Consider the following 14,657-nt stretch of genomic DNA (forward strand, 5'->3'; position numbering starts at 1 on the left):
AACTCTTATATTTCTTATGTCTCTCTTCAGGTGGTGTGCTGAAGGTGGAAATTTGATTTGCTGTGACTTCTGCCATAATGCCTTCTGTAAAAAGTGCATTTTGCGCAACCTGGGTCGAAAGGAGCTATCGACTATACTGGATGAAAATAACCAGTGGCACTGCTATATTTGCCATCCAGAGCCTTTGTTGGACTTGGTCACTGCATGTGACAGTGTCTTTGAAAATTTAGAACAATTACTGCAACAAAACAAAAAAAAGATCAGAGTTGAAAGTGAAAAAAGTAAAATATATGACCATACAGTCAAGTTTTCTCCAAAGAGAAATAATTCAAGTTGTAATGGTGAAGAAAAAAAACTAGATGATTCATATTCAGGTTCACTAACGTATTCTTATAAAGCACTAATGGTGCCAAAAGACTTGCTTAAGAAAACAAAAAAGCTGGTTGAAACTACAGCAAATCTGAATTCTAGCTTTGTAAGCTTTTTGAAAAATGCTGCAGAAAACGTAGAAATAAGCCCAACTGTGCAACTTTGTCAGCTAAAAGCTTTTAAATCTGTGTTGAGTGACATGAAAAAAGCTCATCTGGCACTAGAAGAAGGTCTGAACCTGGAGATTCAAGCTTTGAATGTTAAAATCAAAGATAAAAATACCAAAGAGAAAAAAACTGATGTTAGATCAGAAAAAAATGAGGTGAAAAAAGATGAAGGAAAGGAACACGTGGCATTAAAAGAGGATGGCACTGTAAAGACACAGAAAAAAGTTGTGTCAGAACAGCCTGACAGTGAGCCCATGGATCAAAGTGTTCCAACAATGGAACAAACAGATAACAAGCGTACTTCTGGTGAAGATAAAAGATCTGGCAGAAATGAAGAACCTCAGTATGAACCTAATAGTACAGAGGCTTTAGACATGGATATAGTGTCCATTCCCTCATCTGTTCCTGAAGATATTTTTGAGACTCTAGAATCTGCTATGGAGATTCAGATTACATCAGATGAGCAAGACAATGGAAATACAGGAACAGATCATGAGACTCTAAATTCAAATACAAAATTGAACACTCCTATGAAAGATACCAAAGGTGGTACTAAGTTAAAATCATCGGCTAAAGGAACAAAAGAATTGGTTGTAAAATTGACCCCTGTTTCCCTTTCAGAGTCTACAGTTAAAGCTGAAGATCAAGACAGCAATCTAGAAAAGGGAAGTAAGGATGTTGATGTAATACCTAGAGCAGAAAACTGTGATTCTGTAAAACAAAATCATAATGCTGGCAGTGAACCTTCCACGGAGAACGAAACTGTCTCACTTGTAGAGGAATCTGATCTCAGGAGATCACCGCGTGTGAAGACCACACCTCTGAGGCGCCAAACAGACATCAGTCCTTTAACATCAAATTCAGAAGAAGATAGCAATGACACGTGTAATGAAAAAAGTAAGAGAAAATCATCAAAACAACCAAGGAGGAAAAAGGATAAAAGAAATTCTTCTGACAGTACGGTTGATGGTCCTAGCCCTAATAAACTTTCTAAATCCAAAAAGCCATATGTATTAGATCATAGCTCAGATTCTGATGAGATGCCAGCTGTTCTTAAAGAAGTAGCTATGATGAGTCACAGTTCTTCAGATATTGATAGCAATAGCGAAGCACCAACAAATGATCAGAAGACTTTAAATTTTCTAAAGGATCAATCAGTAAAGGATGAAAATGGAAAACGAAAAAGAAAAAGTTCCACTTCTGGTTCAGATTTAGATGCTAAAAGAGGCAAATCAGCTAAAAATTCTGCTGCTGCTAAAAAGAAACGACAAAACTATTCAGATTCTTCAAACTATGATTCTGAGTTAGAAAAAGAAATAAAAATTTTGAGTAAAATTGAGTCTGCAAAAAAAGCCAAGAAAAAATACTCACAAAAAGAAGATAGTTATGATTCCTCTGAAGAAGAGCAGAGGAAAAAAGTAAGTAGTAAGAGAAAGGTAAATTTGGAGAAACAGAGAGAGAAATCTTCTGAAGATGATGATGCTGAAAAGTCTTCCCCAGAGAAGGAGATTAATCATTCTTCTGAAGATAAAAAAATCACTAAGGGGTCAGCTGCTAAGGAAAGGATAAACAGAGACTTAAAAGAAAAAACTGCAAAGGGAAAGCACGATGAGTCTTCTGATGTTGAGAAGTCTTTACTGGAGAAAGAGGAGAGTTGTCCTAAAGGTGTAAGGCTAAGTGAAGTTAAGAGCAAGGATTTGAAAAAGAAAAAGGCACAGGAAGATTCTTCTTCGGAGAGTACTGAGAAATCTGCAAAGAAAGAGCATAATTTTGATTCTTCAAAAGACAGATTCAAGAATAAAAAAGGACCGGAAAGCAAAGTGAAGAAGACTGAAAAACTGAAAAAGAAAAGTTACAAGAAAGAGCAAGATGATTCCTCTTCTGATGTTGAAAAGCCATCTCCAGGGAAAGGAAGTTGCAATTCTTCTGAAAATGACAAAACTAAAAATGAACCAGTGTTTAAGGAAAAGAAAAGGAGGAATTTGAGAGAGAGAGTACCTAAAAGAGTACGGATTGATTTATCCTCTGATGCTGAGAAGTCTCCCCTAAAAGAGGAGAGTTCTTCAGAAGATGCTGTGCGGCGTAAAAAACAAACTGAAACTAAAGAAAAGAAAAAAATAAGTCACAAAAAGAAAATTTCCAAGAAAGAACAGAATGACTCCTTGTCCTCTTCTGATGAGGAATCTTATGAAGAAAGTAAGAAAAAGATTAAAAGAGGGTCAATGAAAGAAAGTAAAAAGAGTAACTTAAAAAAGAAAGTGTCAAAAAAGAAGGTGGTTGTCACTTCATCTTCCTCATCTGATAAGGAAGAAAATGATGAACAGAATTCAACAGGTGATGGAAGCAGCGATGAGCAGAAAATTATGCCAGTGACTGAAAACTTAATGCTGTCTGCTGGTACAGGATTTTGTCAGTCATCAGGTGTGCAAAAGATGTTCATCTACACGTATTATTAATATAGAGGAAATTCGTAAAATTTGGGTAACATTTAATAATCCGGAAGTGAAGATATTCATAAATAGGTAATTGTACGTTTAAAGATTTGCAACCAGTTAGGTTTTCTGATACTGATTTGGAAGCACCCATTCCAATTTGTGCAGCTTGTCACTTGTGGAAGAAAGGATGTCACTGTAAATGGAGAAGCTTGAGAAGCTATAGTCCGTAATGCCAGCAGGTATTTCTTTGCAGCACAGCTTTCAAAAGCTTGTTCTTCTCTTTCGCTGCCCAGGTGCTATTTAGCAGAAACTGGTTTTAAGCACTAAGTGTCTAGTGAACTCAAATTTGTCAGCCCGTGGTTACGCGCTAGAGATGACTCTGAAGACTTGCAGCATTGCAGTATACATTTTTAAAATCAAGTAGGTGATCTTTGCACCTCACAAGACCATGTAGCCTTAGAGCAGCTGGTGTCAGTTAACAGAAATCTGTCATTGCTTACTGTTTTCATAGCAGGTTTAATAGTAATAATTCTTTTTCTTGCCAAGGTAGAACTACTTAATTAGTGTCTTATATCTTTAGGAAATTAGAAAGAAATTCAGAACTGCTGAATTTGAACACTTAGTTTTAAAGAACTTAAAAAGGAAGGGTAGTTTTCACATCACATGGACAATACACGTTTTTAATACATGAATTTTCAAATAGAAAAAGTAAAATGTGTTTACTGTTTTAATTACCATGACAGGTAAATTGTTTCCTGTTTGTTTGCTTTTGATGATGTTTCATAGAACTTTCTATACGTTACTGTGTTTGAGCCAACATTTACAGTACTTTGCGAAGCTGGAACTAAACAAAAATTGAATAAAACAGCAATATGTTCATGAAGATAGCAGAAGGGACATAGTTGCATTTTGGCTTTCCTGAAAAGCCCTTGTAGGCAGACCCCAAGTGCAAAATGAGGTGGTGGTTGTTTGTAGTTTCTTAAAACAACAAAACAAAAAAAGCAACCAAACAGACAAACAAAAAAACCCACCCACCCCCAAACAAAACACCCAGATTTTAAATGAAACATAAAGTTCTTCCTTTCTCCCACCAACTTGATGCTGACCCACTTCCCTAAGTTTTCCTGCAGTTTAGTTTCTGGAGGGTTGTTAACCTTAACCTGCAGTTGCAAAGGTTGCTTTTTACAGGTGCTATGCTGCTTTGGATTTAAAGCCCTGTAAGAAAGCAAAGTTTGATTAACAGTGTTTTGTGTCGTTGTAGAGTAACAGCTGGAAATTAAGTTTCTTATTCTGCATATTATACAGCCCTGTAATGTTTGTTTTTCAGGGTCCTCTGATGAAGTAAGTTTAGTTGCGTCTCTGTGCACATAATACTGGGACTTTTAGGGCTTTTCCTTGATGGCTGTCAAAACAATGTTTTCCCCAGTGATGCCACTACTGGGGGAGATTGCAAATAATAAATGGTTTGCATAGTAATGAACTAGCGTCTGGCATGTGGTAGCTGCCACGGCTGTTAAAACGCTCCCCATAGGTAGACAATTGATGGTACTCAGTGACAGTAACCCATAGGCAACAGTTCTCAGCATCACTGGACCATCAATGAAAAATATTTCAAGAATAAAATTGCTCACTTACAGTATATGTTCATAGACTTGGTATTGAAATGGCCCAGGAGGAAAAACTTGGTCATAATGTATCAGAAGGTATCTGAGGCAGTGAGAGTGATTTGTTTTATTTGCAAGTCACAAGTGGAAAGATCGGAGAACTATTGGATGGGAAAGACAAATCTAACAGTGTACAAATTGGAAAAATGAGATGGTAATGTGGGATGATTCACGGTAGAGTTAGATTGAGTGAGAAGTGGGTTGGTTTAGCCTGGAGAGAGGATGCTAAAAATGGGGAGTCTTAATTGCTGTGTTCTAATCACCTAATGGGTAGTTATAGAGAAGGCTGAGCCTGATGCATGACGAAAGGATGAGAGGCTGTGGGTACAAGTTTTGGCAAAGAAAACTCTGATTAGCTACTAGGAAAAAATTCTTTATATTCAGGATGGTCAAAGCCTGAAACTGGTTGCCCTGTCAATTTTGGAATCCCTGTCCTTAAAAATACTCAAAACTTGACTGGACAAGGCCACGAGAAAACTGACCTCACTGGAGTTAGCTCTGCTTTGAGAATGCAGTTTCAGTAGATTATGTGCAGAGGTCTCTTCCAACCTTATTGTATGATTCTGTGAGAATCTGCCTGTGTTATATTAAGGAGGCAAACTTGCCCTTTCTCTTCAGTTTGCTTTTGGCTTAATAGGTGAATAAATGAAGGAGTGTTTTCTGTGTCTGACCAAGCTACGTAAGTTCGTGGTTGAATGAGACTTAGAATCTGGTTTAAGCAACAGGATACTTCTATTTATCTAAGCCCAAGAGTGAGGGACTTTCTGTGATCAGCTCTTACACAGTCCTGTCGAACATCTGGCTAGTGGTAATTCCAGGACAAGTGGACATTAAAACAACTTGGAGCAAGTCTCTTGCAGTCTAGTTTTAGTCCACTCCCCACAGGTAGAAAATAAATAGTAGAACTTATGAATGAGGAGGATCTCAGTTCATTAGGGTTTTGAGGTCTCTTTTCCTAAGCTTAATTTTACTAACTAGCAGATTTGACTTACTTATATGCAAGTCAGAAGAATGAGAGAAAAGAAAGGGGAAAGGCCTGGGAGTGTGCTAGAAATAATCTGAATTCCTCTAGTTCAGCCAGGAGAGTGCAGAGGAGCTTAAAGGCAGGTATCATACTGTGCTATTCTTTTTCTATTACATGTCCCATGCTGTTGGTTTTGATGTGCTTTCCATGAGACCGTATCCATGTAGTGCAGCTGAGTCTGATATTTGCATTAAGGATAGCAGGTGTAATTTTCAAAACTTAAGTCTTCACACATACATGACAAATGCATGCATTGTATTTGATACTCTGAAGGCAAAAATAGTCAAGGATTATTGTTTGCGAGTACTTAATGGCAGCAGGATAGCTCATAAGTTTGGTAAGTGATTCTGTAACATATTTGGGCCTTCTTTTCAATTTACACAAATTCAGTAGTGGAGCTTCTGAAATGGAGCTAATAACTTCTTGGGAAACTTAATTTTTGAATCCTAAGTGGAGTATTCAGTCTGTGTATGTTTTGGTGTAAAAAGCCTAATTTTGCAGTATGTATTAAGGAAAAAAATGCAAGTTGTGTGTAAGTAGCAAGCATAATGCAGATGAAAGTATTGCTTGAAAAACTAGATACTTTTATTAATAAAAATATTTATTTTTATATGTTAAGATAGGTAACTGGCTTTTTTGTTTGCTGGTAGAAAAGTGGTGGTGTTATGAAGCTATTTGTATATGGAGATTCTTGACGGAGACAGTAGTTCATGTGCTGTGTTGTTCATTGCTGTTTATTGCTGATTTTACATGTATTAAGTGTTCATGTTTTCTGTTTTTTTGTTTCCCCTTCCTCCCCCAGGAGATGAGGGTGAGACTAAATCAAGGGCTGTTCCAATGGAGGAGGAGGAAGATGATGATGATGACGATCCTGAGAATAGGTATGATACCATCTGTAAGGACTTAAAAAAGATTATAACACACCCTAGGCGTGGGCGCAAACCGGCGCAACGGAAGAGCAAGCAGGTTGTAAAAACCACGACTGCCTGCCTTGTAAAGACTCGCTCACGGGCTTCCCGCAAGTTTGAACAAGGGGCCAGAAAACAGAGGCCAAAATCCAGAAATGCAAAGAAAGTACTTAGAAGTGTTAGCTAACACACCTTGCATAGGGTGTGTTATAAATGCACTGCAGCACTGTCCATTTTATGTTCCCATTGAAATTGTGAGGTTTGTGACAAGTATTTCATTCAGGCAGGTAAAAACCTACTTCTGATAAATGTGACTTTCAGCTAGCTATATGAATAGAGGGTAAAAATTTGCATCTGTGCAATATGCAGTGCTAAAATATTTTCAGATATGTTACATAATTTGCTTTTTTAATTGAAACACCATTTCTCAATAAAGAGAAAACACAAATGTGGAGAAAAGAGTATTACATATTTTCAGTTGTTAATTAAACTGAGTTTTAATCCACTAAAGAATACCTGAAGTAACTAATGTGATAGTTAAGGCCCTGATTCTACAAGCACTGTGCATAGGCTCAACTGGTATCAAAGAGACTAATTATACATACACGTTTTAAGTCTTTGCATAGATATTTTCGGAATTGTGGCTTATATGTATTGCTTCAGTTTCAAGTTCAATAAAAATGAATCTATGTAAGATATAGTTAGTTAAGACATGTCATATTTTACCAGTACCATTGTAGGTATCAAAATTAGCCTGGCTAGAAAATGTAAAAGCTTTGTTTCCTAATAAGTGAATGCAACATGAAGTATTGCTCAATTACGAGCCACAGTTCCTTTTTGGAAGTTATTATAGTTAGACTAAAGAGTTGTTCAACAAATTTTTATACAGTATTTCAGAAACTGATTTTTTTTTTGCTATATAGCATGTATGGGACCAGCTTCATAGCTTTGCACAGTTGCTGATGGAGTCTTTTTCTGCTTCTGAGCCTTACTAGTTTAGGATATGGTATCTTTTGTTTCACAGAGTTGTATGTTTTGATCTGTGGCTGAAGTAAATTTTTAAAACACTGTTTTATATCCTTTACGGACCTCAGTTTGGCATCAAAATGTTGCTGCTGATGTAGTTCTTGATTGTTTTCAGTCATCAAATTTAATCAGATAATTCAGCTTCTAAAGAAAGATGCTCCTTAGGGACTTGACAGCACAGGGTCATAAGCAGAACATGTAAACATTGGTAATAGAAGATTTTTTTAAGTGATGCTTTAATTCCAGTCCTGTTCTGATTTTTTTTTTCCTTCTTTTTTCTTTTTTGTTTGTTTCTTAAGTGTTTCTGGTTGATAACTAAGCCAATACACTTTTGTCAAAGTTCAGTGTTTACCATACAAATGTTACTGAGAGATCTTAATTACTAGTTTAAGAGCTATATTCGGAAATGAGTTAACCCAATTGATAACAAACAAATCAGTAATATGAATTTGGGGTTTAAAAATCAGTTTCTGTACTTTGTTTTTAAGCTGAATCTTTGTTGAAGTTTTTACTTAGGGAATATTTTGAATATATATTGATGAGATGGGGAGGTATTTTGTCAATAAACAGTTTTGTCAACCTTCAGACATGTTAACTGGTAACTGCAGTCTAATTTTACATTCATCACGCATTGTACTTGGCACCAAAATCAGATATATAAAATGTAAAAAGATGGAACAAATTTCAAGAATTTAAAAGCTTGTTCTTCTGTTTACTCAACACAAAGTGTTTAAATAGTTTACCTACTATTCAGATAAGTTGCCTATTTTCTTCCAGGCCAAAGAGGGTACGTAGTACCTACCAGGTATTTGTAGTGTGGGAACTCTGATGTTTGCAAGTCTCTAGTTTAGATGTTCTGTTATTTGCATACCTTTGGATGTGCATGACATGAATATTAATAGTCTTGAAATCATCTTTGCCAAAATGCAATATCCAAGTGGGTCATAATATGACATACAGTGCTGTATGCTTTCATCTTATGTTGTGTAATTATCTATTACTGGTCCTTCTGATCTTTTAAATGGTACTGTTTAATATGTTTGCAGTAGTTTTGTTTATTAAGAAGTTAATAGTGTATTTAATGCAGAATGCCTTTAAGTATTTGATGGTTGCAATAAATTTTTGTAAAACGTTTTTCTTGTCCAAGCATTTAATTTAATAAAACTCTGATAGCTTGAAAATCGGACTGTTTCAACAAAGACAGTACAGTATTTAGAACAAGGTGTTTGGCAGTTTTCACTTTTTTTTTTTTTTTAGACATGTATGACATTTCATTCAAATACTCATTTGAATTCACTTAAAATATATTTTAAATGGTTCTAAATTTCTTAGTAATATACAAAAGGCCCATTTAATTCAGTAGTGCTCTAGCTGAAAGAATGGTGGCTTTTATTAGCCACCTTAAAATCTCCTCCCCATTCCCCCAATCCTCCCCCACCCCCAGCTTGTTTTGGGCAACCTTATTTCTATATATAGTTAGTAGGTATTTATGAACACTACGTGTGAGTTGATACAATCTAATTGGTAATAATATGTCATGATAATTAATGTTTAAAATTATGACTTTTTAAGAAGAAGAATTATTTGTACAGTGGTAGCATTGTCTCACCAAGATTTTTGACAATCTGTAAATGCGTCCGTCGTATTGGCACTCTGAAATTCACGAACCAGAATGGTGCAAATTATCATTTGGAGTTAAGTCCACATCACGAGAGGCTGCACCTACTAATCCAATTTTGCTGAAATGTCTGAAGGATAATTTAAAGTAGTCCTATACTATGACTGAGCAACTCCTGGGTAACTTCCAGTTTGCCTATCTCGTTTTAAAAATGTTTTCTTTTAGCATAAGTTAAAAAATACATAGTAACCAATTCATTATTTATAAATCTATATTGTTGGTGTCATTCTTCCAAAGGCGGAATATATTTAAATCCTGGTTTATATAAAATGATACATACATACTGTTATTTTATTCTATAGTTGGTTTTATGTCTTGGTTGAGATTACAGTCCCATTCTGTAAGGCACTATATAAATATGTATTGGGAAAATGTCCTTTATACAAATCTCATGATATGTTTGGATAAGATGGAGTGGGGCTAGGCAATGTGGCATGCTCAAGGTCACAGCAGATCAGTGGCAGAAATGAATGAAATGCAGGGGGGATTGTTTGGGGGTTTTTTATTCATTTTTTATTTTTATTGCTACCTGAAGTCCTGTGCTGGAGGTCATGCAGCTCTTTGTGCTTCTCAATTATATTTGTTTACAGTGTTCAACTGTTAAATCTGGTTGGCCAAGAACATCTTTTGTGTCCTTGACTCGTAAATATTGCGATATCTTTTGATTTTCATGAGTTTCTCTGGAAGAATGTGAGCGGGGGGAGTTTTCACACTATCATAGCTTATTTTTCTTGGTACTTGCAGTTTGATATTAATGCAAATATTAAAATGTTAAAGCTAGCATATTAAGTTTCTTAGCTTAGAAACCTGGTCACTTTAAATGGGTTTGTGTCTTAAAATAGAAGTGTGATATATTATCTTGAGCCACATATAATTTAATTTAAAACCAGTTTCAAGAGTCCAGTGCTCAATTTATTCTAATTCATATAAGCCATTTGTTACATCAGTTGCTTGTCAGATGCATTTACAAGACTTCATCTGTTTGGTTCTAATATTGCTTACACTTTTAATTCCTATCAGATATGTAGTTACATTAAAAATAGGAATCTTTAAATTCTGAGCATCTCAGCAATGTCTTAACACCATACCAGTAGAACACATTGAAGAGAATGTAGCTTTTTTCACTAAGCAAACAGTTCCATCTCAGTTGGATTCAAAGTGGTTGAATCTTTATCCTAGCTAAAAAAAAATCTCTAATTTTCTATCTCAGAGTATAAAAGCAGTAACTTACTAATCAATATTATTATAACTAATTAGAAACTAATAAGTTTGCCCAATTTGATTGGTGGTTATGATGATGATTAGTAGGAAAATAACAGCATCTTCTGTTTATGGACAGTAGATTTTGTGCATGGTATTTTTAGGTGAATGCCACATTTGTTCCCCACCCCCCCCAAAATATATTTCATAAAAGAACAAATAAAAATGTATGTATTCTTCTGTTAAGAATGAAAGTTAACCTTTGTTTACAAATATATAAGTAAATTTTTAAAGGTGACTTGTATGAAAGGTAAGTATTGTTATCCATGTACAATTTGTGTTAATTTTGCTAATGCAGTTGAGGACAATCCAAAATAAGTGAAAGGCAGTATTACTAGGCAGTACTTTCAGGACTGAATTTTGAAATTTTGCAGTTCTCTTTAGTGTTTCTACTTCTTTTTCTCTTCTGAAGCAAAACTTTGCTGATAATATTGTAAATTTTTTAAATAAGAAAAGTAGCCAAACTGCTGCTGTCTTTATTTCCTGGAGTAGAATTCAAGGTTAATAATTCATGTTAAAAGCTTTTAAAGAGAAGCCAACCTGTGATATTCCAATCAGTTGCATTTTGAAGAAAAAGTTCTGACCATTAAGAGATGGAAGAAATATAGTCTTAATTTCTTATATAAGGAGCTATTAATTTCTGTTGCTGTTACACATGATGTGGTGGGTTTTAAAACAACAAATAAACAAACAAAAACAACAAAAAAACCTAAGCCCCCTTTCCAAATCCTCTGGAAGGACCTAATCTAGAAATCATTTGGAAGAGGATGTTACTTATCTATGGACTTTAGTAAGTTTTCATTGGGTTCACACTGTGATCTGGTGATATACATGGAATTAAAGCTTACCAAGAGTACTGCATTTTAAAGTTTTAATCAGCTATTTCTTTGCAAGCTATTTCTCAAGGTGGGGCAGAGGGGGTGTTTTGGATGCTGAGGGATAGTCTGTCACTCACTGAGCAATCTTAGATGTTTACTAAACCATTTTATTTCCATCTTTTAATAATAACTGAATATATATTAGCATTAGAATCTTTTTGGAAAATATACTACCACTCAAAAAATAGAAAATACTGTATGAAATGTTAGGAAAGTTGCCTTGGGAAGATTCCCTTTGAAAAGTTTCTTTGTTTTAGGGACACGTTGCATGCTGAAAAATGAAATACAGATTCTTTAAAACCTATTTTATAGTGCTACATAAAAGTAACAATTTAATTTTCTAATCTGTTAGAAGCTATACTTAAGAGATCACTGTTCCTTTGCCATTTCCAAGTAAAGCCTAGATTGTGGTTGAGTTTCATGGTTTTTGACCTATTGTTTTGACTGGTATAAAAGCTTTCCCATTCTGAACTATGTGCATACAGTATACATTAATTCTCCTGAAAAGCAAGACAGACCAGATTTGACGTAGCAAAAAGGTCTTTCATTTAAAATTGATGGATGGAATGAAAACCATAGTATTTCTGATATTTGTATGGGGAAGGCCTGGTTTCATTCTTTCAGGATTTTTTTTCCCCTGGAAGTACGAGTTCTCAGATAAGTCCACTATTCCTCTGCTTTTGACATACCATTTTATATTTTGCCTTGGAGAGATTCACGTAAGATTTTTTTTTTTATGTTGCAACAGCATGTAAAGAAATCATTTTTCCATAGTAACTTCTTCTATGTTAGCTGAAAACATTATTGTGCTGAATTAAAACTGTGAGAAGCTGAGCAAACAGCTTGTGGAACAGGAAATAAGATCATAATTTTTCTTTGAATTTCAGGTCCTATAGTGTTTGATAAAACTTTTTTGTGTGTATGTGTATATATACGTGTATTTTTTTGCTATAGTTGCTATAAGGCAAGTGCTGGTAGTGATATGTGGGATTCAGTGTGGGGTTTTTTTTCCTGAGGCACTTGATATCAGTTCGTCTTGAGACATCATGAGTTACTTCAATTACTACAGCATCTCTTTTGCAGTAGGGTGGGCTCAGGCAATTAGAATGGTAATGTAGCTGAAGGCAAACTATGTAGAGGCAGGGTAATAAATTTTTTTTTTTTTTTTTTTTTTTAACCTGTGAGTTAATGCATATTGCAGTAATCTTCTCCTTGATTAAAACATGCATTCAGTGATACACTGTTTTAAAAACTGTAAGTGTTTATATATACACTAGTCAAGTAGATTCAGTGCCTCAGGAAATAAATCTCATTGATTTAAATCAAGTAAGCATGATAACCATTGGGGGGGGAATAATTTGAGTATTAGAATTTGGTCTGCAGCATCTTCACGTTCTTATTACAGTTCGAATTCATATAGGTGCCTATCCCAGAAGTGACAAGAGTCTGTCCAAATAGACCATGAATAAAATGAAATGTTTAAGTTTGTACATTTTATAGCTATCTCCAGTCTTGCTGTAAAGCATGAGACTTCTTTAAAAAGCATTATATGAATTTGCTTTCTAAAAGCAAGTTAACATGTTACATCTAACATATTTTTGCTGATATATACTCTGTTACCACAGTGACTTTTCATCATGTGTCTTTTTTTTGTTCAGCTTTCAACCCCTTTTTTTTGAAGTTCTGAATGGTATAGGATTACACTTATCGTTCATAGATTTACTTGAACAATGGAATAAATAGTTTTTTCTGTTTTACTTCAAAGAATTGCCAAGAAAATGCTTTTAGAAGAAATCAAAGCCAATCTTTCCTCTGATGAGGATGCATCTTCAGATGATGAATCGGATGAAGGAAAAAAGAAAACTGGAAAGCAAAATGAAAACACAGGAGATGATGGTGAGCACCAAAAAGCATCTGGAAAAAAGTGGTGCTGTAGCACCTGTCATAATTTCAAAGGTCACTTGGGAAAATTATAATTATTAAAGTTTCTTCAGTTTTCAATTAAAAAATGTCATTGATAGGTAGTTGCCAAATAGATGCTGATATACATGATCATGAGGATTATCATCTCTTTTACTCTTCTGTGAGTGTATTTTTTTGTTAGTAATAGTCTGATTTTTGTAACCAATTCAGAAGTCCTAAGGATTTGTGAGGAATAATCTGTCCAGAACTGTAAGACATGCAAATACATGTGAGAGATTTGACTAACATATACAGTCATTGGAACAGACATGCCAAGTGTTCAGGCAGCGTAAAATACTTAAAATTTAAGGGAACAGTGGTATGTTTTTGCCCATACTTTCCTGAAAAGCACAGAATTTAGCCTAAATTAATTTAGATTTTAATTCTTGCCAAATTTAAGTAAGAAAAAAATGACCACTGTGCATGTTGTACTGACTTATCTCTGACAGAAGAAAATGATAAGGAGGATAATTCTGAATCGGATTCAGAAGAAGAAGAAGAATCAAAGAAGCCTAGATACAGACACAGACTGCTGAGGCACAAGCTGACAGTGAGTGATGGAGAATCTGGTGAAGAAAAAAAGGTGAAACCAAAAGACAAAAAAGAAGGGAAGCGCAGAAATAGAAGGAAAGGTACGTAATCAAAATATTTTTTTGTCACAAAAAGTACTTGCTTCTATAAAGGAAGTCCAAAGCATGTCAGAATGGAGATCTGAAATTCTGTAATTTTAAAATCTCTGTATAAACTTCCTTGTGTATTAAATCTAGAATTTTCTTATCTGCGTTTGGTAAATAGTTTTATTTAAAATGTTGAATACAAATGCAGCTCTCTCCACTTATGTGTCCTCTGAATTGGATTAATCTTGTTGACTCTTAGAATATTAATCTTAAATAACAGAGGCAAGCCCAATATGTCTAATTTGTGAAAATCAGTCTTGTCTCTTATATAATTTCTGTCTTTAACTTGGACTGTTAGTAGGCCCTGTGCATCAGAAATTTCTCCATCCTAGTATTTAAATGTTGCAAACTTTAGTTGAACACCAGATGGCACTGTGAAATGATGCTTGACTTTGATTTTTCATTGTTGCATGCAAGAACAAAGAATCTGTCAGCCCCTTGCACTTAATCATTTTGAGCAGAGGAGGGGAGCGGTAGTAAAGATAAATGCTTACTGCCACGTTGGTCGCTGTAGATGTTGATAGTGTTTTGTGGCCAGTGGGAGTAAGGGTGCACAGTACTTTCCTGTTCTTAGTTTTGCACTAATGCTAGCCATCTTTTGCGGTGTTT

At 35.0% G+C, this 14,657-nt stretch overlaps 1 protein-coding gene across 6 annotated transcripts in view; it reads left to right on the top strand.

Moving 5' to 3' along the window:
- Positions 1 to 14,657, top strand: part of ATRX (alpha thalassemia/mental retardation syndrome X-linked) — an 89,260-nt gene that overhangs the window by 27,596 nt on the left and 47,007 nt on the right. For all 6 annotated transcript variants that reach the window (XM_010569041.1, XM_010569042.1, XM_010569044.1 and 3 more), the window contains 4 exons: positions 31 to 2,957; positions 6,462 to 6,540; positions 13,175 to 13,305; positions 13,821 to 14,003. In XM_010569041.1, coding sequence (XP_010567343.1) covers positions 31 to 2,957; positions 6,462 to 6,540; positions 13,175 to 13,305; positions 13,821 to 14,003 — 3,320 coding nt within the window. The remainder of the gene's footprint in view (positions 1 to 30; positions 2,958 to 6,461; positions 6,541 to 13,174; positions 13,306 to 13,820; positions 14,004 to 14,657) is intronic.

The sequence above is a fragment of the Haliaeetus leucocephalus genome, unplaced genomic scaffold (genome assembly GCF_000737465.1).
Source record: "Haliaeetus leucocephalus isolate CR32 unplaced genomic scaffold, Haliaeetus_leucocephalus-4.0 Scaffold262, whole genome shotgun sequence".
NCBI classification, from domain to species: Eukaryota; Metazoa; Chordata; class Aves; order Accipitriformes; family Accipitridae; genus Haliaeetus; species Haliaeetus leucocephalus.